Below are 27,651 nucleotides of genomic sequence, written 5' to 3' on the forward strand. Positions count from 1 at the left end.
CCCGAAAGTCGGTTTATGTTGAGTTAAATCTTAGAAGGTTTATGTAATTGGGCTACATGTTCAACTTCTTCATCAGGTTATTTGACATGTTGAAACTATCACATGGCCAGCGCCGGGGAAAGTGTTATGTATACAAAGTGGGTTCAAGAGAAAGAACAATAGTAGCTGAAATGGTTTTTTTTTTCCTTGAGGGATGAAAAAATAAAGGGCAAAGTTGATAGTAGAGTCATCTTTTGAGAGGAACAAAGCTTCCAGTGTAGAAGCCTTTGCAAATTGTTATGAGTTCATCAAAAGGACATCTATTTCTTCCTTGGATCAAATTTAAGAATCATTTGATTTTTTTGGCACAATACTGTAGTAGAAACTTATGAATCATTATATAGTTTTGTTTTTCTTTACTAGAGAGAAATTGCGAGTAGGAAATGAAGTATCTTCACATGTAGATGAGGTTATAAGAACCAACTACTTCCGTGAGAATATGCCAACATACGTTTTATCAAAATCATTTTTCTTCCGGTGCACCATGCGGAATATTAAAGTACACTAATTTGATAGTGAAAATATGTGGTAAAAAAATCTCACGGGAAGAATATTTTATATAAAGTATTTTAATGTACAAACTAATTGAAAAAAATTGATATGATTTCAGCTCTTTTTTTAAATATTTTAAGAGCAACAAAACATAAAATTGTAAACTTTTGATAGTGGAAATGAGGTGTTGTTTAAAGAATGATAGGGAAAGAAAATTATTGATGAAGTCAAGTGAAATAAAGATTCAATTAACAAATCAAATTTGATTATTTCGTAATGGTGTTGTGCCATTTTGTAGTTAGATCAAAATTTATAAATTTATACCCTCATGTGTGGATTTGAAGATTTTAGCCCATTAATTCCTTTATTTTTTATTATCCTTATATTTGTTAAATGAAGTTGTCTAAATGACCCAAGAAAAGTTTGGGTTTAATAACCCATCATCCAATCACATTGAAGATAAGTGAGTTGAAATTTCTATAATTTATTTTTTAATTTATTTTCAACTCACTTATCTCCAATATGATTGGATAATGAGTTATTTAACCCAAACTTTCTCATGGGTCAGACAACCCTTGTTAAATACGTGTATGAAAACAAAAAATTATTGATGGTCTCAATTTATAATTTTTTAAATATCTACAATCCTTGTACTATCATTTTTAGTATCTTAAATTTTTTATAATTAAAGAATTAATTGATGTATCAATAAGATGATAAAAAATTTCATCGTGCAACGCACGGGTAAAAACACTAGTTTCTTTAAAAAAATAAGCAAGTGAAGTCCTAATATTAAATATAATATTTGTAATTTGTTTTCACTTATTTTTAAAATAAGTTTGTCACTTATTACTTTAGAAGTTTATTAGCAAATCTAAAATTATATTTAAAACTTAACTTTCTCGCTTATTTTTTAAAATTATATAGTAAAATGATATGATTTTACTGGTTAAATATTTGGATGGTCTTTTCTGTTTTTAATTAATATTTTTTATTTTATAATAACAGTTATATTTTAGTTGTTTATTAAAAAAAAACTTAATAGCATTTTTGGTCGCCCACTTATCACAATTTGGCAATTCTGGTCCCCCATGGAATATATTAGCCTACAATGTCCCTCACGTTTACTAATCGTTGAAGTTTTTGTTTTCCGTGAATTTTAACCCAATATTTAACGATTTTTATAAAAAAAAATTTAAAAACCTAAAACCATAAAATTGTTAATCAGATTACATAAAATTGTTCTTTAGGTCTTGAAAAAATCATGAGTTAAATTTTGCTTAACTAAATTGCAGGTAACAAGCACGGGGACAAGGTCATGAATATGGGTAATCAAAGGGTACGAGAATGACTACGGGTATTTTTTGAAAAAGAGTGAGAATGGGTATCATAGTAGCCTACTAAGATCTAATCCATTGTCATCCCTAAGCTTGAACCATTATAGATAGGTTAAGTCAATTGAGTTATTTTAGTAGTTAGAAATAATTAGGTGGCAAAGCACTTATGTAGGTTTTCTCCTATGTTGTGTAACATTATAAACAATATCTTTCTCTTCTCGTTCAAAAAAAAACTCTCCATTCGAAAAATATTGGCGACATGGACATCGCATTACACACAAAAAAAAAAAAAATTAACATTATAAGCCTTAATTGTATAGCAAATCCCTTACCGTTGGACAAAGATTCTTTGACCAAAAAGAAAAAAAAGACAGACTCACATGTGCTTATGTCCTGTTGTCTGGTATTTCTTGACTTAAAAATATTACCCTTATAGACTAATGCATATATGATGTAGTTTTTGAGAGGTGTGAGGTTCTCCAACTCAATTTGAATAGAAAATCATGTGTCAACACTATTTAAAGAAAACTATACATTCAGTTGTAAACAAAAGAAAAACTAACTGTTACTACCAAATAAACGGAACCACATATTTACCAAACAAAAGTCAAAGCTTTGATATACACCCAACAATAATATTGCATGACCATCACCTTCCATGCTCAAAAAACTTAGTCAAATGTGCATCTAAATCAATGAGGTTTGGCTGGATTTGTTGAATGAATGTACTTTAAAATTGGTTCTGTGCTTATTAATTTTACACCCTACCCAGCAAGAAATTAACAGCTCCAATATGAAGGACCAAAGGTTCATGAGGAAAGTGAAACCCTAGCTCTAAAACTTATTGCCACGCAGCCTATCAATTCAAAATCATCAAGTCTACGGCTTCAAGGCCAAAGCAAGACCAACCTTTGCACTTTTTTCAATTGCCCCAGTATCCACCTCGCCAACAAGAGATACGCGGGTCCTTGGATTCCATTCATGCTGGATCAGAGCACTTGCTCTGCCATAATTGTTCACCCGAGCTTTCAGTAAAGTTATTGGGTCAAGAGCATGCTGGGTGCCAATAGTCAGTATATTTTCGTTGCTAGAAAAGCTATGTGAAAGCTCCGCACCAACAGCAGTGTTAGTCAGCGGACTAACAACATGGTAATATGAGGCGTTAAGAGAGTCACCTTTATCATTTCTACATTCATCAACCAACAAAGGAACAAATAAGTTAGGAGATTAATTCAAATTGTATAATATAGGTAACCCTCCATGGCTTGCAGATAACTACTACTTACAGAGTAAGAGATGCAATAAGGTCAGCATGCGTGACGTTCAATCCTGCATTGTACTTGGTAAAGTTGCCAGAGGCAGTATCAAATGAAAGATCTGTCCCAACAGCGACCAAATTATTTCCAATGATACCAGAGAAGTTAACAATAGGGCTTGCTGTCAATCCAATGCTAGTGCTGATTCCAGCATATTCATGTTGGTATTGGAGTTCCACCTATTAAGTATGAACATAATTATCATTCAGGATAACTTGGAAATATTAATATTGACTGTTGACATAAAGTGAATGAAAGAAAACGTAAGTAAATCATAATATAGTTGATAGAAGAAAGAAAAATGGTTGTTTATTACCTTGCCAGATTTCTGATCTGGAAAAATAAAGCTAAAAATTGTCTTCAGTCCAGGTGCAGGTTCATCCACAGTGATGGTTGTATGTAGCTGAAAGTGTTCAGTCAGACAAAAAAAAATGCAGCATGAGCTCTATCTATTCATCAGATATTATGTTGTATCAGATTCAGTATGAAGTAGTCAATTTGATTTAGAAAGGATAAAAAGTTACCTATTACCATTATAATGAAAGATAAATGTAATAAATCTGAAGATGCACAGTCATGCAAATAGCTCTCGAAACAAAAAATTGGCAAACCAAAAGCCATATAATAATCGATTAACAATGTATATAACTATATATCTAAGGTAAAAGATCCCAGGCAGAAACATGATTTCCATCTAAAACTTGAAAACAAAGAATCATATCAGACAAATCCTTGCACAAAATTTTACAATCACAAAATGACTCAAGTGTATGAGTAAAATTTATCTCAGCAAAACATTTCAACTCACATTTGAGTTAGTGTCCACTTTGACATCTGTAGTGATGTTCTTGTTCTTTAGCTTAGTGCTAACATCCGCCAAATATATCTCGCCCTTCTTGACACCGGTTGAAGTGATTTCCTGAATATAGAACTCAATGAGAACACTGAAATGCTGCTCTTACCATAAACCAATGAAATCCAGATAGAAGCTAGCTAATAATTATTTCAATTACAGTGAAATCTTCTTATCATTTTCAACATGCATATCAATTTAACTGCAAAAAAAGTATACGATTCCATCAACTTGAGAAAAAATAAAAAAGTAAGAACTATAGAACAGGCAATAAAGCTTAGAAATCAGCGCAAATTACAAATAAAAAACTTCAACTATCATTTTCATAATTCAACAGCAAAATAGTATATTAGTATAAGTGTCTATCATCTTAAGAGAAAAAAATAGAGTTAAACTTAGGAAGTATGAAAAATCACAAAGAACCAATGTTCAAATTTCAAATAAAATAACACTTCAAAGGCAAATAAAATTGTGAAAATTGATTAAATAAATAAAATTAAAGAACATACCACTCCAGCAGAAGTGTAAGTGGTGATGGTGAACTTGTGGTCATTCTGATAATCTTTGAACAGAAGATCTGAATATTGATTATCGGTGTCAGTGAGAAATTCATCGAGATTAAATCAACAAAAAAAATACAAATCACGAATAAGCTAAACGAATCGGTCACCTCGAGCTTTCTTGCCGATGTCGGAGTAGAGACCTGGACCCTTCACCATGATTTTCTGGAGAAAACTGAAGCGGAGGAAATGTGTGGGAGTGGTAGGAGGAGAGTGAAAAACAAACCCTAATATTCGGGAGGGAGAGGATGAACTCTAGCCGTTAGATGGAACGATGAAAGTGTGAACGTTGATTTAGAAGTCGAGCGAGTGACGCCTCGAGAATCGGGACAATAGTTGAGTTGGGAGATTGGGAGAATATTCGCCATTCCAATTCGGATGCTCGTTCTATTTTCTTCTTCTTTTTGTTGGTTATATGGAAAAGAATGCTCTTTCTATTTGTCACTTGATGAGTTGTATTAAAAACATTCATTATGTATTTATCATCCAACGTAAGGTTTAAATACTCTAGAGGTCCTTGAAATTGTCTGCCGTACGAAAATTAGTCTTTGGAATTTTTTTTCCGATTCCGAATCCCTAGAATTTTTTTTTATCAGGATAAGTCCTTACTCGTGTTTCCAGCCTATGTTGCTCAATTTTTACTAAGTCATTTATTTCATGTGACTTTTCTATTTTTTTTAATACACATGAATTAAAAAAATAAAATTAAACATTTAAAATTAAAATTAAAATCTAATTAACTTAAGGCTTAAATACTCTTTCGGCCCCTGAAATTGTAAAGGGAATCAGACTTGGTCCTTGTAAAATTTTCACATCTAATTGGGTCCTTAAATTTGTTTTTTTAATCTAATAGGGTCCAAACTGTGTTTCAGCCTGATGTGGCACGAATTTTGCCTGATGAGCTTTTCCACGTGGCTTTCTATTTTATTTTTAATGCAGATGTATAAATGATTTGAACAAATTAAAATTAAACCCAAATTAAAAACTTAATTTCTCATCTCTTTTTTTTTTAATGATAATTTCTCATCTCTATTCATCCTAATTCCTACATAGCCTCCTTCTCATCTTCCCTTTCTGGTGCAGTACCCATACCACCATGTTACTTCTTCCTCTACCCAACGTGACAACCACCACTCACGCACACTATGCCTTCTTCTTCCACCACCGCACCAAAGCCACGGACAAATCCCCCAACCGGATCGACACAAAACACCTCAATCACCACCGCACCAAAGCTTCACCATTGTTAGATCTCGCACAAACCTCCTAGGGCCTCTATGAAGAAGAAATCTCCATATTCCTTTCTCGGTGCTTCCTCTTCCAGATCCCACCCCCATCGTAAACCCAATCCTACCAGGTTGAATGATTTCTGGATCTGGGACTTCAGGGAAAGGATTCGTCGCCGAATCTCTATCGATCCCTTCCTCTACTCACCGATCTGGGTTGAGATTTTTGAATTAGGGGTTTTTTGGGGTTTGTTGGACACTGCCATCGAAAGTTGAAGATGATGGTGGTATTCCCATCTAACTATTGCTAGTTGGACGTGATAAGGGATCTGCCAAGGGCTGGGCACATCATATGAAATAAGGATTGATTTTGGGTGATATATATTGAAGCTAGTGCTAGTCTATGTTCATCTTACTCTTGTCGGTTTAAACTCTAATTCCAATCCTTTTGGTTTTTCTTGTGCAAAATTCGTGCCACATCATGCAGAAACACACTTGGGACCCAATTAGATTAAAAAAAAAAATTTTAGGGACCCAATTTGATGCAAAAATTTTACAAGGATCAGGTCTGATTCCCTTTACAATTTCAGGGACCAAAAGGGTATTTAAGCCTTAACTTAATTAACCCTAAGTCTAATTAACCCTAAATCCCTAAAAAGATTTTAATAAATTTTTAAATTTAAATGTTTAAATTTAAAATTACAATCTTATTAACCTAATTAACCATAAATCCCTAAATCTAATTAACCCTAAATCCCTAAAAAGATTTTAATTTTAATTTTAAATATTTAATTTTATTTTTTTAATCCATATGTGTACTGTTATTGGGCTTACGACCTTTGTAACTTAGTGGGCTTATCAACTTTGTAATATTGGGCCAAGCGACCCATGACCCGCACGGGTCATAACCTACATATAAATAAAGGACACCGCCCAGGCGGTGGGGGATCCAACACATTTTTTTACTCATTTCTTACTTTGTCTCATTCTACTGTAGCTTTCAAATTGCTTAGCCCTGACCGGAAAGTTCTAGACCGGAACATTGGCGCCCACCGTGGGGTCGAGGAATTCAATCCTAGGCTTCTAATTCACTAAAAATGGTGAATCGATCTGGGGCGAATGGAAGGGAGAATCATGTCAACCATGTCAACCATGACAACGTTCCTCCTGACATTCTGCAGCAGATCATGGCGGATCTAACTGATCTCCGCCAACATAATCAACAACTGCAGACTCAACTTACTGAAATCAATCAAGTTCGGGGCTTGCAGGAGGGCGATCGTAGAATGGCAGAGACGGTGGTAGACTTCCAACCGTTCACAGATGACATTGCAAATTCTACTGTTCTAGATAATTTGAAAACTCTTGTTCTTGATTCATATTTTGGGGATTCTGACCCAAGGGATCATTTGGTGTATTTCAACACCTAGATGGTTATTGTGGGTGCTTCGGATGCTTTGAAGTGTAAGATGCTTTCTTCAACCTTCAAAAAGTCAGCAATGACTTGGTTCACAACGTTACCACCGCGTTCAATTGCTGGATTCATGGACTTGTCCGCCAAATTCTTGTCATAATTCTCAACCAGCCGCGCCCAAAAGGTGACTCCAGCGGCTTTATTCAATGTGCAACAAAGGCCTAATGAAAGCCTCTAATCTTTTATGGGGCGTTTCAATCAACTATCGGTGCATTTGGAGGACAAGATGCCAGAAATATGCATAGCAGCTTTTGAACTTGGTCTTCAATCAGGCAGTTTGAACAGTAATCTAAGCTGTAAGCCCGTGTAGACGATGGTGGAGTTGCGTAGCAGGGTGCAAGGTTTCATTCAAGAGGAGCAAAGTGATCGCATAAAGAGAAATCGCAAGAACGCTGCAGTTACCGGCCAACAACCGCAGTCAGATTCAAAAAAGGCAGCGGTTAATGATCAGCGTTCGGGCGGAGCGGTTACAAAAGGTGAAAGAAGTTACAATAATTCAGGTCGTTTTGATAACCGCTCTAATTTTCGAAATCGTGCTCAGCCTTATGGGAATCGTGGTTATGGACAATCAATGACGTGGACCAGAAACCAACAGGACAAGTCGGTCCCACTTGCAGTTAATTTAACAGAGGCTTTGCACATGTGTTTAGAGGCGAACACGATTCGTTTCCCAAAACAACCGAAGCGCCCACCAAGCAACGTGGATAGAAACAAGTGGTGCGAGTATCATCGGATCACGGGACACAATACTGACGACTGTTTTACACTGAAAAGGGAAATCGAGGCTTTGATAAAAGCGGGTTATATGCGGCAACTTGAGGGGTGAAAGGAGTCAGATGGAGCTGGAACCTCAACAAAGCGTGATGAAGTTGGAAATGAAATTGAAGATGTAGAACCAAAGAAGCAAGCTGGAGGTGAAACCAAGGGGCGTATTCATTCTATATTTGGAGGATTCCGAGGAGGGGGCATGACCAATTCTTCAAGAAAGCAGTATGTTCACTCCATAAATGTTGTATACGCTAATGAATGGGGAAGTTGGGGAATCAACCAACCCGATATCACATTTACTGTTAGGGATTTTGCGGGAATTCAACCTCATGAGGATGATCCGATTGTGGTGATGCTGAAAATTGTTGATTATGAAATTGAGAGGGTACTTCTGGATCAAGGGAGTTCAGCAGATTTGATTTATGGGGATGCATATGAAAAACTTGGGCTTACAGAAGCTGATTTGCTGCCATATGATGGGGCGTTAGTTGGTTTCTCAGGAGAGAAAGTATTTGTAAGAGGGTATGTAGAATTAAGTACAGTGTTTGGCGAAGGTAAAAATGCAGAGACTTTTGCTATTAAGTTTCTAGTGGTAAAATGCACAACGTCGTATAATGTGCTCATTGGAAGGCCTTCGTTGAACAAACTTGGGGCGATTATTTCAACAAGACATTTGACAGTTTAGTATCCGTTGACTAAAGGTGGAGTTGGGACTTTGAAGGCTGATCAAGTGGTTGCTAGGAAATGTTTTTCTGACAGTTTCAAGCAATATGGTCACATGGGAAAAACAGCAGTGAAAGAGGGACACAAAGTCTTTGGGGTGGACGTTGATCAAGAGGAGATTAGTTTGGATCCGAGAGAGGGCTTTTCAGATTTTAAAATGACTCCAGAGGAAGCAACAAAGACAGTGAAAGTGGGCGAACGGAATTTGAAGGTTGGGGTAAATCTAACTTCAATTCAAGAAAGCAGGTTGGTGCAATTGTTAGCTGAAAACATGGATTTATTTGCTTGGAGTGCACAAGATCTTCTAGGAATTTATCCAGAGTTCATATGCCACAAATTGGAACTGAACCCTGGTGTGAAGCCAATCGCCCAATTAAAGCGCAAGATAGGTGAAGAAAAAGCACTTGTAGTGAAGACGGAAACTAACAAGTTGATTGATGCAGGTTTCATAAGGGAGGTAAAGTATCCTACTTGGCTGGCGAATGTTGTTATGGTTAAAAAGAGTAATGGGAAATGGCGAATGTGCACGGATTATACAGATTTGAACAAGCCTTGTCCGAAGGATTCATATCCACTCCCAAACATTGATAAATTGGTTGACAGGGCTTCTGGATTCGGAATGTTGAGTTTGATGGATGCCTATTCCCGGTATCATCAAATTCGAATGTATGCGCCAGATGAAGAGAAAACTGCATTTATGACGAATCAAGCAAATTATTGTTATCAAACTATGTCATTTGGGCTTAAAAATGCAGGAGCTACTTATCAGAGGTTGATGGATAGGGTTTTTGAAAAGCAGGTAGGGCGCAATATGGAAATTTATGTGGATGACATGGTGGTCAAATCATTAGAGATGGGTGGTCATTGTTTGGACTTAGCTGAAGCTTTTGGGGAAATCAGAAACCATAATATGCGCCTAAATCCGGAGAAATGCTCTTTTGGAATTCAAAGTGGAAAATTCTTGGGCTTCATGATTACTAGGAGGGGAATTGAAGTTAATCCAGATAAGTGCATGGCAATTTTGGAAATGCAAAGCCCAACGTCAGTGAAAGAAGTGCAGAAGTTAACGGGAAGGATTGCAGCTTTATCAAGGTTTCTACCTTGCTCAGGAAGTAAGGCGGCTCCGTTCTTTCAGTGCTTAAGGAAAAACAGAGTTTTCCAGTGGACAAACGAATGTGAACATGATTTTCAAAAGTTAAAGGAGCATCTATCTAAGCCTCCTATATTGTCAAAGCCAATTCCAGGTATCTCGTTGTCAATTTTCATTTCTATATCAGATAATGCTGTGAGTTCTGTCTTATTACAAGAATGTAAAGATGAGTTGAGAATTATATATTTTGTGAGCCATGCTTTACAAGGGGCTGAGTCAAGATATCAAAAAATAGAAAAAGCTGCACTAGCTTTAATCATCTCCGCCCGAAAGTTGAGGCCTTATTTTCAAGGTTTTCAAATTAAAGTCAAAACTTACTTCCCTCTGCGTCAAGTACTGCAAAAACCTGATTTAGCAGAGCGTATGGTTTCTTGGGCTGTAGAGTTATCAGAGTTTGGTATAGTGTTTGAGAAAAAAGGCCAAGTAAAGGTGCAGGGTTTGGTAGATTTTGTGAATGAAATGTCTCCAGAAGAAAGAATATCAGAGGAAGTTGAATGGATTTTGTCCGTTGATGGTTCATCGAACTTAAAGGGAAGTGGGGCTGGCGTAGTTTTGGAAGGTCCAGGCAGAGTAACTATTGAGCAGTTTCTCAAGTTTGATTTTAAAGCAAGTAATAATCAAGCAGAATATGAAGCGATCATAGCAGGAGTGCGGCTCGCCATTGAGATGAATGTACATTGTCTCTTAATCAAAACTGATTCTCAGCTTGTTGCAAATCAGATAAAGGGAGACTATCAAGCGAAGGATACCCATTTGGCTAAGTATTTGATAAAGGTTCAAGAATTGCTGAAACAGATGGACAAGGTTCAAGTTAATCATGTGCCAAGGGAGGAAAACATCAGGGCTGACATTTTATCCAAGCTAGCAAGCACAAAGAAGCCGGGTAACAACAAGTCAGTGATTCAAGAGACTTTGAAAGGTCCGAGTGTGAATGGAGATGATGTTGTGATGGTTACAGGAGGAGCAGCTTTGGATTGGATGGATCAAATTCGAATTTGTTTAGAGGCAGATGGGTCAGACTTAGCTTTGTTTTCCAGAGATCAGATTCATGAGGCAAGTCATTACACGGTGCTGGGAGGTCAACTTTACCGAAGGGGCGTTGGAATTCCTTTGTTGAGGTGCGTTAACAAATAAGATGCGGAAAGAATTATGTTTGAAGTGCATGCGGGAGTTTGTGCGAGTCATGTAGGAGGAAGATCATTAGCCTCAAAAGTGTTAAGAGCACAGGTTTTTACTGGTCAACCCTAAAGGCCGATTGTATGGAATATGTCAAAAAATGTGAAAAGTGTCAAGTTTTTGCAGATCTTCATATAGCACCTCCGGAAGTTCTAAGTTCAATGAGTTCTCCGCGGCCATTTGCAATGTGGGGCGTAGATATATTGGGACCGTTTACTTCAGCAAGAGCTCAGGTCAGGTTTGTTTTAGTGGCAGTGGATTATTTCACAAAGTGGATTGAAGCAGAATCCATGACAAAGATAACAGCTGAAAAGGTTAAGAAGTTTTATTGGAGGAAAATAATTTGCAGGTTTGGCGTGCCAGCGACAATTGTTTCTGACAATGGAACACAATTTACAAGTAGGAAAGTTAGAGATTTCTGTGAAGAAATGGGAATTGAGATGAGGTTTGCTTCGGTGGAGCATCCGCAATCTAATGGTCAGGTTGAGGCAGAAAATAAAGTCATTTTAAATGGTGTGAAGAAACATCTGGGTGAAGCAAAAGGTTTATGGGCTGATGAGTTAATAACTGTAATATGGGCTTACAACACAACACCACAAACCACTACAGGAGAAACACCTTTCAAGCTTGCTTATGGAGTTGATGCAATGATTCCAGTGGAAATTCAGGACATGACGTTTCGAGTTGCAATGTATGATGAAGAGCAAAATCAAGAAAATATTTTGGTGGATTTGAATTTGGTTGATGAAGTGAAGACCGAGGTTCGATTGAGAGAAGCTGCAGTTAAGCAAAGATCTGAGAGGCGTTACAATTCACGAGTGGTGCCCAAAAACATGCAAGTGGGCGATTTGGTATTACACAGGAAGGCGAAGGGCCCAACTGATTCAAAGCTGACACCAAATTGGGAGGGGCCGTACAAAATTTTGCGTGACTTGGGACATGGGGCTTACCACCTGGAGGAGTTATCTGGGCGCATGATTCCAAGGGGGTGGAATGCACAACATTTGCGCTATTATTACAGCTGATTCTCCGTTCTGAAATTTCCTTGTCAGTTTGTTTGTTGTGTTTAAAGACTATGTCGTGTTCGTTTGTTTTAGGGTTTGTATGTTTGTTTCGTGTGTTAAGACTATGTGGTTTGCTAAGACTTAGTGGCATGCACTTTTTTCTCTACCCGGAAGGGATAGTTTTTAACGAAGCATGACACAATATTATAATGAATAACAAGTAAGCACTCTTTTCTCTACCCGGGGCGGGAGAGTTTTTAACTAGGCATAACCTTTTAAAAAATCGAATAGTTTCTTTTTCGGCACATTATTTATTTCCAACTTAGGTCTATCAATTAGGCGATGCTAGACAATTGAGAAAGAGTAAGCCTCTTAAAACTAGAGCATTTGACCACGAATTCATGAGCACAGTCTTAATTTGGATTTAAGCTTGTCCAAATTAAGCACAAGTCTCCAAGCGAGCAAAATCTTATATCAGAAAAAATTGAACTTCTGATACATTACTTTTTGATTAATTTCAAAAATGCTAAGGCCTTATGAATTCAAAGAATAGTTGGTAAAGAAATATCAAAGGTTTTTCATGATTGTGATATAAGGCTAACACCTTAAAGTGAAATGGATGAAGATAAAAGGTACTTCTGCTGTGATTTATTTCATTTATTTTATTGTCATATTGCCCAGTGTACTTCGTAGTATCATGAAGTTAGGCAGTATCTTGGTACTTTGGGCCAAAGTCTTAATCTTAAGATTTCATGCTAGGATTAGATTAGAGTGAAAAGGTTGCAAGAGTAGGATATTTGCGAGGATATCAAGGTGGACATGGCATAAACAAACTGAAAATTTAATTCATAAAGGGGGCGTTACAAGGAAGGAAAAAGCAGGAAATTACAAGGAAGGAAAAAGCAGAAAAAGCAGAGAGCAAAAGCATTCAAATTTTTTCTGGCGAAGGATTAGTGATTTTCTCCTTCGCCCTCGTTGTTATCACCATCTTCATTCTTTTCTTCTTCTTCTTCTTCTTCTTCTTCTTCTCCTTCATCAATACTAGGAACAATCAGTTTCCCATCAATGATCCTAGCATAAGGATCAATACCTTCAGTCTTGATAGGCACATCAGGATTAAGGAACAAAATTTGTTCTTTGGCTTTGAAAAAGCCAGCTTCAACTTGTGCTAGGATAGAAGTCTTCAAAGAAGTAGTCTCCTCGGAAAGGTTGGCAGCAGATTTCTTCAGGTTTTCATTTTCAGAGGCTAATAAGTTCGCCTCTTCCTTAGCTTTTTGGGTTTCTTCTTCTTTCGCCTTCATCAGGGTTTGATTCTCTTCCGCTATTTTCTTCAATTTTTCAAGTTCCAAAGCTAGATCCGCGGCTTTTTTCTCACTAGCTTTGTTGGATTTCTTCATCAATTTCATGGCTGATTTCAACTTAGCATTTTCTTTCTCTTGTTCTTCAAGTCTCTTGGCAGCAGAAAGTCCATCAAACCTGTGGGACTCTATCTCAATCATTTTGGAAATTGCAGCAATTTCCAAGCCCTTAGTCATTAAGGCTTGACACGCCTCTTATAGGCCAATCTTCTTAATTTTCTCTCGATCTGCTTCAAAGACAAGGTTTGTGTCCACCAAGGAGTTGAAATTGATTCGAGAATCCCAAAGCGATGTGACTTCTTCAGAAGTCATATCTTCAAATTCTTTAAGAGCATACTTCCAGGAAAGGGGTGGGGCGCTGGAAGATCCGTACTGGTTTCCCCCTTTCACCATGAACTTTTCCATTGAAGATTGGATGGAGATCTTTTCCGCGGGCTTCTCAGAACTTTGGTTCTTTCTTTTTCTCTTTTGGGGAGGATTCTTTTCTGTTTCGGACTGACTTCCTTCGAGTTCAATCAAAGTTTTGGCGGGCGATGGTTTGTTCTTCAACGCCTGTTGTTCACGACGAAAGCGGAGAATGTCGTCTTCTGAAAGGTGAGACATCTTGGCTGAAAAAGCGTAAAGAGAAAACCAAAAGTTAGAATTTTCTTTATAGAGGTACAAGTTGGAGAAAGTAAAAAATACGTCCCTTACCAACAAATTCAGCCAATTTTCTTTCTTTGAATGCCAATTAGAAGTCTTGGAGATTTAGATGGATAGTTGACAGAAAATCAACTTCTAATTTTTCAAGGGTTGTTAAAGAAGTTTCAGCCACTCTATACATAAGCTCGGGATTATCAGTCCAGTAGAAAGGGAATCTTGGGGTGTGGTCATCAAAATAGAAAATGTCTTTACATTTCTCTGTTTCCTTTAGTTTAAAAAACTTTCCTTTCCAATGCTTATAGTTGCTCCTAAATAGGGTGAATAGTCCACTTCCCCTAGCGGCAGATAAGGAAATATATTTGCCTTTCACTTTCATCCCAGTAGTTTCTAAAAAGAAGAATAACTTGTTGCAGGTTGGCACTATATTTAGGCAAGTACATAAAAGTTCAAAAGCCCTAAGGTAAGCCCAACCATTGGCTGAAAGTTGTGTGGGGGCGATGTTCATCAAGGCCAAACTAGAACAAGTAAAGTCAGAAAGGGGAAGTTTGTATTCTAGATCAAAAAACATGGTTTTAAAGAAATAGGTGTGATTTTTCCCATTAGTATCGGGCTTTCCAAAACGACAAGGCTCATCTGGGGCACACACAACTATGTCTAAGTAAGTATCATCGTCATCAGCTCTAAATGTGTATTCAGTTAGCAAATCCATCACTTTGAGGTGGTGCAATAATCATTGTATCTAGTAGTGATTTTCCGAGAGATCTAGAGAGAATCAGCAACCGTGGGGTTCTTACGATTCTTAGGTGCTTTACGAGGATTTTGAGCAACCATTTTGAGAGAAAAACTTCCTGAAATTAAAAGGAAATGGGGACTATAAGGGTGGTGATTAGTGTGAGAAACTCTTTTGGATTATGCATTTTGAGGTATGTTAAATAGATAGGCAATCAGTTCTGGGTAGATCTCCGGTAATAGAAAGCTTAAGTTTGAAAATTAAGATTTTGGATTGCAAAAGGAATATGAACGAGGGAGAGAGAGAGAGAGAGATTACAAGGAGTGTAGTTGCAGAGTTTTGAGGATGAAGAAGACGCTTCTTGTAAATCCCAGAAATGCTTCAAGTGTTTGAGAGTCAGTAGCAGGTTTTGTTTAAAGTTTTAAAGAGGATTGTTGGGGAAGTTGGAAGTGCCAAGAAAGAATATGGGTAGTGCTTTTATAGGCGATGAGAGGAAGGTGAAGAGGTAACAGTTGGGAATAGACGCGTGTTTCCACGCATTGATTAGAGTTGTAAGTTTGGAAACGTGTCTTTTCGAGGGCCGGTGATTTTTCCTCTTCAAACATTTTTGGGGGGAACGATCGTGTCTTTAACGTTTGAATTGAATTTTACGTGTGTGTTGTTTGGTGGATTTAAGTCAATGGGTTTCAAATGCTGAATGAAAGCAAGCGTTGGGGAATGGTCAGATTCTGCTTCGCCATGTGATTAGATTGATAGTTTCAAGTTTCAAAATATTTGCATATCTTGTTTACGATTATGACAGGGACAAGACATTGAAGCGACATGTCAAGATTTTGGTCAAGATTTTATAAACTGAAGCAAGTTAAATGGTTTCGTCATACTTACACATGTGAAGTTGTGAAGCGATGGGCGAAGTTATTTTCACTTGTTGTAGAGTTAATGTAACAATTGTGTAATCACTATGATGGAGCCTGCGAGCTCATTTCAGATTTTGTCTTATGATTTTTATACTTCACAGGGCGAAAATGTTGTATTGTGGGCTCTACTATAAGACACACTGCATCTTGAAGAAGACTTTAAGATTATGTGTCTTGTGGGCTTGTGTACTGTTATTGGGCTTACGACATTTGTAACTTTTTTTTTCGAAAGCAAAATGATATATATGATATGATAGTCAAGAAGATACAAATCAGCAAAAAAGGATCCAGCAGCCAAAAAAGCCAACCGAGGAAATATGCTCAGACAAGCCCCCAAGACAGACTATACATCCAGCCCTAAAAAAGAAAATAATAGACCCTATACCCCATAGCAATCAAATCCAAAAGACCAAAATAACTTCCAAGAAGCTTCTCAAGAAACAACCCCAAGAAAACCCACACATCAGACCAAGATGAACACAACCAAACACCATCCCTAAGGAGGTTTGCGCGCTTGAATTTGGGCAGCATTCTGGTTCAGAGCAGTCGCATCTGTACAATCATATGACATGCCTAATCGTTTCCCCATCAAGAGGGCACTCATCGCTCTAGTCATAACACCATGAGGCTCCGAAAACTCCGCCGGCAAAAGCATCAATTGATTCCCTTCATGTGCCTCCAAAGAAGATGAGCCTTCCGGTACACCGTAACCTCTAGAGGGACCATCTGGATCCTTCTTCTTCCTTCCACTCTTCTCAACTAACCTAGGCCTACCCCTAGGCCTAGAGGCTTTTACTTCACAACCACGAGGTAAAGAAAGCACCTCATGAGACGAAGCAATAACCCTCCTCCCTAACTCCAGCAGTGTGACAGACACCCAAAGCATCCTCCAAAATGTACCTCTAAGAAGCCGGACACCCAAGCAACCCTACACCAGCAGAAAAATCACAACCCAAAGACAAGACTTCCGGGAACAGGAAGTCGGAGGGTATCCTCTCCCCATCAGCCAACATCAAGCCAAAACCAGTCCGACAAATTAGAGAATTAATTTCAGGAAACAAATCTGCATTACGCACCCAGGGACCGCTGTCAAAAAACCTACACAAACCAGAAATCATCTCTCCCTCTCCTGGTGAAAAGAGCGAGGCGCTGGTCCCATAATCCTTCCCCACCAAAACCTCCTTCCAAGACTTTGAAGCTAAACCAGAATCACTTGCCAACAGAGACGGTGAACAAAGCTCATCCAACTTTGTCGCCGAATCTTTGACACTAGCCTTCTGAATACCCACTTGAATCGGAGGCCTAGCCAACACAACAGAAAGAAACCCACCTCCAATTCGATACCCATCCACATACCGAATAGCAGCAAAAGCCTCCTTCCTAGAAGCAAATCTTACAAAACCAAACCGGAACTTTCGACCCTGTTTCCTCACCCGTTAAACAAAGACATTCTTCAGCTTTCCCAGATGCTTGAAAAGACCTCGGACCTGGTGATACCCAATCGAATCGGTAATCCCATCCACAAACAGCGAAGTGCACAACGAAGGTGGGAAGCGAAAGTCGCCATCGAACTTCCCCTCGTCGTCATCCTCAGGCACACCTTCATCATCATCATCATCGCCGCTCTACTGCACCACTTGTCGTTGCCCACCGGAAGCCGCTGCCAGACCAGCCACAGAGCCATTGATGCCCTGTTTCATCATGCGTCCAAGACAGAGGAAGAAGAGCGTTCTTGAAACAGATCGTGAAAGGCTCAGAAGGAGCAGGTGCGGACGGTTGAAGTCAAGCAAAAGGTGGACTGGTGGCAAGGAGCACCCCAGCGACCTGAAACGCCGTCGTCGCCTTGGGAAATCCCACTACGACATTTGTAACTTAGTGGGCTTATTAGCTTTGTAATATTGGGCCAAACGACCACGGGTCAGGACCAACATATAAATAAAGGACACCGCCCAGGCGGTGGGGGATCCAACACATTTTTTACTCATTTCTTACTTTGTCTCGTTCTACAGTTGCTTTCTAATTGCTTAGCCCTAACTGGAAAGTTCTAGACCGGAATAATATGTATTTAAAAAAAAATAGAAAAGCCACGTGGAATAAATGACTTGGCAAAAATTGTGCCACATAGGCTGGAAACACGAGTAGGGACTTATTCTGATTAAAAAAAAATTTCAAGGATTCAGAATCGGAAAAAAAATTCAAGGACTTATTTTCGTACGGCAGACAATTTCAGGGACCTCCAGAGTATTTAAGCCTCCACGTAATGAAAGTGTAGTTGTACCGGAAAAATCCGTTACAGTTTTTTTGATCATAATTTAATACACCTGAACTGCCCTGCACTGGAATTACTTTTGGAAAACTTGTGCTTTGCCTCGTTGTAAGGAAACAGGTTGGAGGGCGATTTCGAGTTTGCTTCCAATTCGTGAAGCTCTTTTCATATGTGGGATTTTGTCGGACCTCGGTCCCTTTGTCTGAGGTGTCTCTCCAAGCCGAAGTCCATCTACCATGCACTTTTCCTTTCCCCGAAGGTCTAGCAGATGTGGTTCGCTCGGCCCCTCGGCTTGCGATGGGATCTTGGAGGGACGACAGGCGGGGGGTTTGATATTCGTGATAGTGATTGTAACGCCCCAACTTTCGGGGGTCACAATAGTAACATTTCTCCAAGTAAATATGCAATAGTTTTCATAAGCAGTTCTTGAAAGAGGGTATTTTTTATTTTTCTAATGAAAAGAGATTTTCAAAACATGTTATGCATAAAGACCATACATATGAAGTGGATAAGAGTAGCAAAAGAAATGGGGGTTTGAATTGTGTCAACCAAAAACTTGGTTTTCCAAACGATATAAAGATTCATCATCTTCGTTGGTATCGTTCGGTGCAACGGAAAGTGTAAGCAAGGAAATCGACGATGGACACCAGCCATTTTATCCTGGTTCACCCCCCCCCCCCAAATGATAGGGCTACATCCAATTGATAGCAACGCCAAGATTTCACTAAGCTCAAGGATCAAGGACTTCTCCGTACAAGTATTATTTGACCCCTGCCTCTTCCGGCAAAACAAGTATTCTTTGTCTCTGCCTCTTCAGACAGAACATATATTCTTTGTCCCTGCCTCTTTAGGCAAACAAGTATTCTTTGGCCATTGTCTTACCAAGTGCCCTTGCCTTGAACATTGAGATAGGGTATAGTACCTATAGTAGAGAGATTGCACTAAGAGAAAGAATCTAGAGAGAGAGAGAGTTACCGCTCAAGAGAGAGAAAATAACTGAATCTCAAGTGTGTATTGATGAAATGAGCTAAGAGACCCTTACAAATGGTAACCGCTCTCTATTTATAGTGTGGGAGCTGAGCCTGATGAGTGTAACTACCCCTGTTGGGCCGGTTGGGCCTCGCTAAGGGAGGCCCAATTCCCAGGCTGGGCGACCGCCACTTGGCAGACAACCCCTGGGCGTAGGCCCCCTAGGGACTCGCCCAGTCCACCAGACATTGTTGAGTATTCTTTAGACTCTGCCTCTCCGGGAAAAACAAGTATTCGTAGGACTCCTCCTTACTAAGTATTATTAGGGCTCCTCCTTTACAATTAGTTTTATACATGGCTTCTCCCAAAACAATTTTTCTCAAGATTGTCTTCTTCTACATAGATTAGATCCATTAAGCCTAGGAACTATAAAGTATTGTTTGTCAGGTTTGACTCTTATGCATATACTTTATCTTCAATTACATGGTAGAGGTAGAGAAGATTTGACTCTAGATCAGTACTCTTCATGTAGAAATAGACGATAGTGATGATAATCTCTGAGTGATGGGCTCTGAGGCTTCTTTTCACGCTTAAATGGGTCGATCATCTGAGTCGCGGGCATCAAGAGAATGAGACGTCGTGACGATAGAAGTAATTAGGGTGCGGGAGACACTTCTTGCTGTTGATATGTTGGTCAAGGACGATGATTGTTCGCTAGACGTGCAGGCCATAGAGAGGACCATTCGTTCGTTTAGACTAACCTTCGTGACATGTTGTTGGTCAGTCAAGGGGATAAATCTTAATCGTTTTTGTTAACCAGTGAAGGGGATAAAACTTAATCGTGTTTGTTGATTGGTTAAGGGGATGAACCTTAATCGTGTTTGGTGATCGGTTAAGGGGATGGACCTTAATCGTGTTTGTTGATCGGTTAAGGGATGAACCCTAAGTGTGTTTTGTAAGATCAAGATTTGATCAGTGGTTACATCTCTATATTTTGATGATTACAATTAAGGTTTTTGAGGATGAACAATTATGGTACTCTAACGTTTGTCATTTTGAGTTGTGACAAGCAGGTTCTAATTCTGACCCAAGCCGATTCCATCAGAAGAAGAAGACCCAAGGGTAACCAAAAGAGAGTTCTAAAGCTTACCATGTTCGTTCAGAACAGTGGAAAATCCTTCAGAAGTTCTGAAGATAGAAGCTCTCAAGAGGTACTGAAGAACCAGAGTCAGAAGTTCTGAAGACCAGATGTTCCAGAAGGAACGGTCCTGAAGTAGAAGACTCAAGTTCTGAAGACCTGCAAGAAGTTGGCTCTGAAGACCCAAGCTATTCTAGCTCTGGCGTTCAGAAGTTCTGAGGAACATGCCCAGAAGCAGAAGTTGCAAGGTCAGAGGATCCAAGTTTCCGTCTGACTCTGATCAGAAGCTTCACCAACATCCATCTGAAGCACTCCAGATCATAAGTCAGCTGGTGAAAGGACATGTCGCTGTCATAGTACACATCGTACAGTCATAGCCTGCCCGCCACCTACCACGTTCAGCCTAGCAGTCTAACTAATATTACAAGATTGCCACTGCAACGGGCAAAACCCTAGCAACGGCTACACCATATGCCTTGGAGTATATAAGGGCTAAACATAGAAGAAAGAAAATAAGAAACTTTGCTGATATTCTTGAATTCATTCTAACCAATCTCTTAGCAATATTTCTTCATTGTTCTTGAACATCTGAGTTTACCATTAGCTTTTCAGAAGCATTTCTTGTAAACCCAAAACCTTTTACAAACACTTTGTAAAGTTCCTTAAGAGACCAAGTTTGGTCGGATCTTGAGAGGACTAAATCAAGTTTGGTTCAGTGTTTAGCTAGTCTTGAGAGGATCGGTTGATCAGCTTCTTGAGAGTATACTAGTGAGAAAATCAGTGTACTGTTAGTCACTTTGCAGGTTGCAAGTGCAGTTGTAACGTTCATTGATTTTAGTGGATTGCCTTCATCAGAAGAAGGAAGAAATCACCTTCACGGGTGGACTGGATTAACTTGAGCTTTTATCTCAAGTGAACCGGGATAAAATACTTGTGTGCTCTACTTCATATTCTTTAGCACCTAGTTCTTATTTTTAAGTTTGTCAAAACTTAAAAAAAGGGAAAACTTTTGTTTAAAAACTCTATTCAAACCCCCCCTTTCTAGTGTTTTTCGCACCTTCATGTTTGTTGATCGATTAAGGGGATGAACCTTAATCGTACTTGTTTTGTTTGGTTAAGGGGATGGACCTTCATGGTGCTGTTTTGTTTAATTAAGGGGATGGACCTTAATCTTGTTATTCGGTTTGATTAAGGGGATGTATTTGGTTGGTTGATTATGGAGGATGAAACTCAATAGCATTTTAATGGATCGGTTAGGAAGTTAAATCCTAATCGCGTTGAATTAATCGACTTACCGTTGGGGCGTACATGTGTTATATTGGCCCGTGGTGCTGCTCTTATAAGTATATGTGACAAGCTTGTGAACCAATGACATGACTTATCGTTTTTACAGGATATGAACATATGTTGCTTTTAATAACCTATTATTTGCTGTCTATTGTTATACTGACTAATGCTATAGCATATTATACATTACCCTAGGAAGTTGACCCTTGCATGCCTTGTTTGTGTTTGTTGTTGGACGGTCAACAAACTGCCAGATTGTGAATTGAAAAGCGTGCAGAGATTCTCTGCAATTCTAAATAAAAGTTAAGAATTCAAGGTACAATTTGCAAAATAACTTGCGACTTCAAGGTACCATATACACCTCAGATCCTAAATGTCCAAAACTATCCCATTGTGCTAAATAATTTTTTTTACCCCTTTTTGCTATGTTTTTTTTTCAACATTATTCAGAAAATAAAACCGAAAATTTCGTCTTAATGAGCAGTCATCTTTATCCAGGAACCTATTAAAGACATGTACAATCAATGCCAGTTGTTGGATACATTTTTGTCATAGTATATAATATATCATATACTTGGTGAAGATGGTAATGTATAATACAATTCATTCTTTGATTTGTTTGAATGCTTTCTAGTTCTAGATAAGCCAGAATTTGGGTGAAATGAACCCTCTGCACTGCAGCCTTCTCTATAATGCTGTTTATATGCAATTCACTCTGGCACGGCTCGAATCATTTCAATTGTCACCGGCCATTCATCTGAACAAATTTCTGGAGGTATATCATACACATGCCTCCTAAGTAATGCAATGAGAAGATTGGCGAAAGGAATATATACATATATAAATTGTAGTATTATGATGTCTCCCAAATCTTATAGTCATTTCCCTCCAAAGCTGAGGTCCATCCACTAGGACCAGGTGGTTCAAAATGACCAGGTCCGATCTTCATAGCAACTTTTCCATCTATGATGGCACCATATACATCTCTTTCCGCCTTGCAAATTTTAACCTACATGCGGGGAAGAAAAGCTCAACATCAGAAATATCCAAATAATTGACAGACACTAGAAAGAAATACTAGTATATAAAATAATGTTCTTCTGCTACTTACCGTACTCCTGCAGTTGATCTTGTTCCGCCTCCTGATAGAGATAAGTGCCGCTATTTCAGTTTTGTAGTGAGAGAAAAGGTGGTCGAAGAACACTGATGGAGTCCCTGGGTGACTAAGAATGTATGCATATCCTTGCATTTCTTTTCCACTGGGAAATCTCCAATGACCCTTCAAGAGAAAATATGAAAGAAAATTTATGATATATTAAGCATAACAAAAACATAAGAACCAACTGGCTGTATCAGTGTTGTATACATATGGGCGGCTCAATTAATTTATTTTTCGTGTATACAGCCCTATTTCCTTATTTTCAATCATGATAACAGATTATATTTTCCTTAATTCTAGTATAGAAATTAATAGGATTATTTACATTCTTCAGTGTAAAATTGTAATAGGTATCTGTACTGTATCTAGTGTAGTTGAGTAATTATATTTTCAGATTACTCAAGGGTCTGGTACCCATAAGATTTTTATGGGTGTGGTATGTTAGGACCGAAAATGTAATTGGGCCTTTGGTGCAAGAAAGGATTGGGCCTAAGGTTTGGCAGGTGTATTCTAGAAGGAAGAAGGGAATCTCCAAGGCAACTAGCAGTGAGCTCAGCATAACAGAATAGGGAGTAAGAGAGAGAGAGGTTGTGATTGTAACCATCTTAGTATAAAGAAGGCTAGGAGAGAGGTTGAGAGGTATCTTATTTCATTTGCTAATTTTGAGATGGATAGGAGGCTATAAGCTTCCTATAAGGAGCCTAGCTCTTGTCAGATAGGAATACCATTCCTTCTCTGTATTAAGCCAATTTCATTCAATAAACAATCACTTACAGTATTTGATTCCTGTTTTTCCTTATTGTTCATTGTTAGGGAAATAGATTCCTAACAATTTGGTCTGACCTATCGGATCAATTTCACCGTGAGCCAGTGAATGCCACCCAAGAAAACCACCAAGGTTGCAGTCACCCAGATGGAGGCTAAGATCGATGCGTTGGAGACAGAGCTTGCAGCTATGCGAACGTCTCTGTCAGCGGTCACTACGGCTACTCTGGTAGCGATGGTGGAAAAGGCGGTGGGGAAAACGGTACCCACGGAGGAAGATAATGGAAATATGGGACCTGTAGGTGGTTCTGGTGTCAAAAGCCCTGAATCATCCGGAGGCAAGGGAGGAGGGTTCCGACGGACTTCGCTTCGGGGAGAGGCTTTGGAGGAATTCCGGCAATCAGTAAAAAAGGTAGAGCTACCCCTCTTTGACGGGAAGGATCCAGCTAGGTGGATCTCACGCGCGGAGGTGTACTTCCGTGTCCAGGAAACATCACCGGAGGTAAAAGTGGGTTTAGCGCAACTGAGTATGGAAGGAGGCACGATCCATTTCTACAACTCGCTCCTCGAATCTGAAGAGGAGTTGACCTGGGAACGGTTGCGGGACGCACTTCTGGAGCGCTACGGTGGCCATGGCGACAAAGACGTTTATGAGCAGCTTACTGAACTCCGGCAACGAGGTACAGTGGAAGACTACATCACGGAGTTTGAATACTTAACCGCACAGATCCCGAAGCGCCCAAAAAAGCAATACCAAGGTTACTTTTTGCATGGGTTGAAGGATGACATCCGGGGTAAGGTTATAAGCTTGGTAGCCATGGGAGGCATGAACCGAGCTCGACTTCTTGTTGTTGCTCGAGCTGTAGAGAAGGAGGTGAGAGGAGAGGTTGGAACGGGTCAATCTCAGAGCAACCGTTTTGGGCCTTCGGGTTTTCGATCAGGAGGAAGCGGGTCGGGCAAAACCGGGGGAACAGATTGGGTTTGGGTCAGAGGAAACAAAGAAACGGGCTAGGAGGGCAAGCCCAACAACAACAACTCAAGAGGGGAGCAAACAAAAAACGTTGGAGAGGTGAAAAGGGCTGGGGCTCGTGACCGTGGTTTTAACCATCTCACTTACCCGCAATTACTGGAGCGAAAGCAAAAAGGCTTACGTTTCAAGTGTGGTGGGTCTTACCACCAATGCCCCGACAAACATCTCCGGGTGCTGATCATTGAAGAAGACGACCAGGACGCCGACGAGGGAAACATTTTGGCAATGGAGGTCAACGAGGAGGAGGGCGACAACGAAGGTGCGTTGAGCCTGATGAGTTTAGGGAGCATGGGAGGGACAAGAAGGAATGCCCCAAACTATGAAGCTCCAGGGCGCTGTTGAAGGAGTTCCTGTGGAGGTGTTAATCGATAGCGGAGCTACTGACAACTTTGTGGACAGCCAGTTGGTACGCAGAATGGGCTGGGAAGTCGAAGATACCCCAAGGTTGATGGTAAAGATGGGAGATGGATACCGTTCTCAGGCTCAGGGGCTTTGCAAAAATTTGGAGCTCTCTCTAAATGGGTACCAATTGAATTGCTCTCCTCAATTGTTCAAGTTGGGAGGACTCGACATCGTGTTGGGCATAGAGTGGCTCAAAACGTTGGGAGATACAATCGTTAATTGGCAGACCTTAACCATGAGTTTTTGGAGTGGACATCAATGGGTGAAGCTGCAAGGGGTTCGCACTGATAGAGAGATCCTTGGTTCGTTATAAAGCCTTCTATCTCCTGTCTCAGGGAAGGAGCAAGTTCTTCTGAGGACCAAGGGGAACATGGCAAACCTTGTCCAAAATCCGGTTGACATCACTCCAGGCCAACAAGGTCAACTACAGGCATTGTTAGATCGTTTCGATGAGGTTTTTCAGGGAAAAACAGGGCTGCCCCCAGGACGGGGAAGAGAACAACTTATCGTAATTCAAGAAGGACAGGGCCCGGTCAACGTGAGACCTTACCGGTACCCTTACCACCAAAAAAATGAAATTGAGAAGCAGGTAAGGGAAATGTTAGCAGCTGGGATCATTAGACAGAGCACGAGTGCGTATTCAAGTCTTGTAATCCTCGTGAAGAAGGATCACACATGGAGAATGTGTGTGGACTATCACGCTCTCAACAAGGTAACTGTGCCAGATAATTCCCGATTCCCGTTATTGAAGAGCTGCTAGATGAACTCCATGGTTCGCGATACTTTTCCAAGCTTGACCTGAAATCAGGATATCACCAGGTAAGAGTACAAGCTTCTGATGTGCACAAAACCGCGTTCCGCACTCACGAGGGCCACTATGAATATATGGTGATGCCCTTTGGCCTCATGAATGCGCCTTCTACTTTTCAGAGCCTTATGAACGAGGTTTTTCGCTCTATGCTGCGTCAAGGAGTCTTGGTATTCTTCGATGACATTTTGGTTTATAGCCAAACTTGGGAAGAACACATGAATCATCTTGAGGAGGTATTGCAACGTCTGCAAGCTCATAGCTTAACTGCAAATAGGAAAAAATGTCAGTTTGCAACAAGGTCTATGAAATACTTGGGCCATTTGATCTCTGAGCAGGGTGTCGCTGTGGATCCAAGCAAAATAGCAAGTGTGGTGTCTTGGCCCATCCCAAAAAATGTGAAAGGAGTACGCGGGTTCCTGGGTTTGACGGGATATTACCAGAAGTTTATTAAGGATTACAGCAAAATAGCAAGGCCCCTCACTGAGTTGACAAAAAAGGATGCTTTCCAGTGGCATGATGGAGAACAACGGGCTTTTGAGGAACTGAAAAGGTGGTTCACTACTGCCCCTGTTCTAGTGCTACTAGATTTTACTCAAGACTTTCAATTGGAGTGTGATGCGTCGAGAGGAGGCATTGGAGCAATACTGTTGGAAGGGAAACATCCAATAGCCTATTTCAGCAAAGCGTTGGGCCCAAGAAATCTGGCTAAGTCTGCTTACGAGAAGGAACTCATGGATGTGGCACTAGCAATCCAGCACTGGCGGCCTTGCTTGGAAGGAAATTTGTGGTGTCGACTGATCAAAAAAGCTTGAAAGAGTTTCTGCATCAGAAAATAGTAACTGGAGACCAACAAAATTGGGCTGCAAAGTTGTTGGGCTACAATTTTGATATAGTTTACAAACCCGGAAAGACCAACCAGGGTGCAGATGCTTTATCTCGGGTTGAAGAAGCTGGGGAATTATGTACACTGATGTCTTATCCAGTTTGGGAAGAGCAAAGTCTGATTCAAGAGGAGATTCAGAAGGATGCAAGGTTGATGAAAATAATCAAGGAAGTGGAGTTGGATCCGCAATCCCATCTGGGTTATAAGGTATCTCAAGGAACTCTGTTATACCATAATCGCTTGGTACTTTCCAGTACTTCCTCCTTCATTCCCAAGATGATTCAAGATACCACACCACCCCTCAAGGAGGTCACTCTGGATTCCTGCGAACTTATCGACGTTTGGCAGCCAACCTATATTGGCTAGGGATGAAGAATACGATTCAAGAATTAATTAGGAGTTGCGACACTTGTCAACGACACAAGCATTTGGCTGCATCGCCGGCAGGACTCCTTCAACCTCTGCCCATCCCTAATCAAATCTGGGAAGATGTTTCACTTGATTTCATCACTGGGTTGCCCCGCTCGAAAGGATACGAAGCCATATTCGTGGTGGTGGATCGCCTCACAAAATACTCGTCCATCATCAGCGATCGCGACCCTCTGTTTGTCAGTCACTTCTGGAAGGAAGTTTTTCGTCTACAGGGCACACACCTGAAGTTAAGTTCGGCATAGCATCCTGAAACCGATGGACAAACCGAAATCGTCAACCGTTGTTTCTCCGCTCGAAAGGATACGAAGCCATATTCGTGGTGGTGGATCGCCTCACAAAATACTCGTCCATCATCAGCGATCGCGACCCTCTGTTTGTCAGTCACTTCTGGAAGGAAGTTTTTCGTCGACAGGGCACACACCTGAAGTTAAGTTCGGCATAGCATCCTGAAACCGATGGACAAACCGAAGTCGTCAACCGCTGTTTCTCCGCTGATCAACCCAAGTCTTGGGCAACATGGCTTCATTGGGCCGAGTACTGGTTCAACACCACATACCACTCTGCAACGCAGCTGACTCCGTTCGAAGCAGTGTATGGCAGGAAGCTACCAGTGCTCACTCGCTGGGCATTGGGCGAAACCAGGGTGGAGGCTGTACAACTAGAGCTCCAGGACCGCGACGAAGCTCTTCGTCAACTGAAACAACATCTCCGCGTGGCTCAAGAGCGAATGAAGTCTCAGGCCGA

General features: G+C 40.1%; 2 protein-coding genes across 4 annotated transcripts in view; both read right to left on the minus strand.

Annotated features, from left to right (window-relative positions):
- Nucleotides 1-2,444: 2,444 nt before the first annotated feature.
- LOC130714295 (mitochondrial outer membrane protein porin of 36 kDa-like) lies at nt 2,445-4,904 on the minus strand. The gene is made up of 6 exons (XM_057564199.1): nt 4,708-4,904; nt 4,547-4,614; nt 3,993-4,103; nt 3,501-3,587; nt 3,155-3,363; nt 2,445-3,054 (listed from the first exon to the last, which is right to left on the minus strand). The coding sequence occupies exons 1-6, from the start codon at nt 4,754-4,756 to the stop codon at nt 2,748-2,750; spliced, it is 831 nt and encodes a 276-aa protein (XP_057420182.1). The 5' UTR covers nt 4,757-4,904; the 3' UTR covers nt 2,445-2,747.
- A 17,010-nt stretch (nt 4,905-21,914) lies between these two features.
- Nucleotides 21,915-27,651, minus strand: part of LOC130714461 (alpha-amylase 3, chloroplastic-like) — a 46,814-nt gene continuing 41,077 nt past the window's right edge. Inside the window, exons 12-13 of one of the 3 annotated variants that reach the window (XM_057564354.1) lie at nt 22,537-22,704; nt 21,915-22,434 (exon numbers count right to left, since the gene is read on the minus strand). In XM_057564354.1, coding sequence (XP_057420337.1) covers nt 22,279-22,434; nt 22,537-22,704 — 324 coding nt within the window. In that variant the 3' untranslated portion in view covers nt 21,915-22,278. Of the gene's footprint in view, nt 22,435-22,536; nt 22,705-27,651 lie in introns of those variants that run through there. The other 2 variants (XR_009011287.1, XR_009011288.1) reach the window with 2 other exon arrangements.

This window comes from Lotus japonicus, chromosome 4 (assembly GCF_012489685.1).
Source record: "Lotus japonicus ecotype B-129 chromosome 4, LjGifu_v1.2".
NCBI lineage: Eukaryota > Viridiplantae > Streptophyta > Magnoliopsida > Fabales > Fabaceae > Lotus > Lotus japonicus.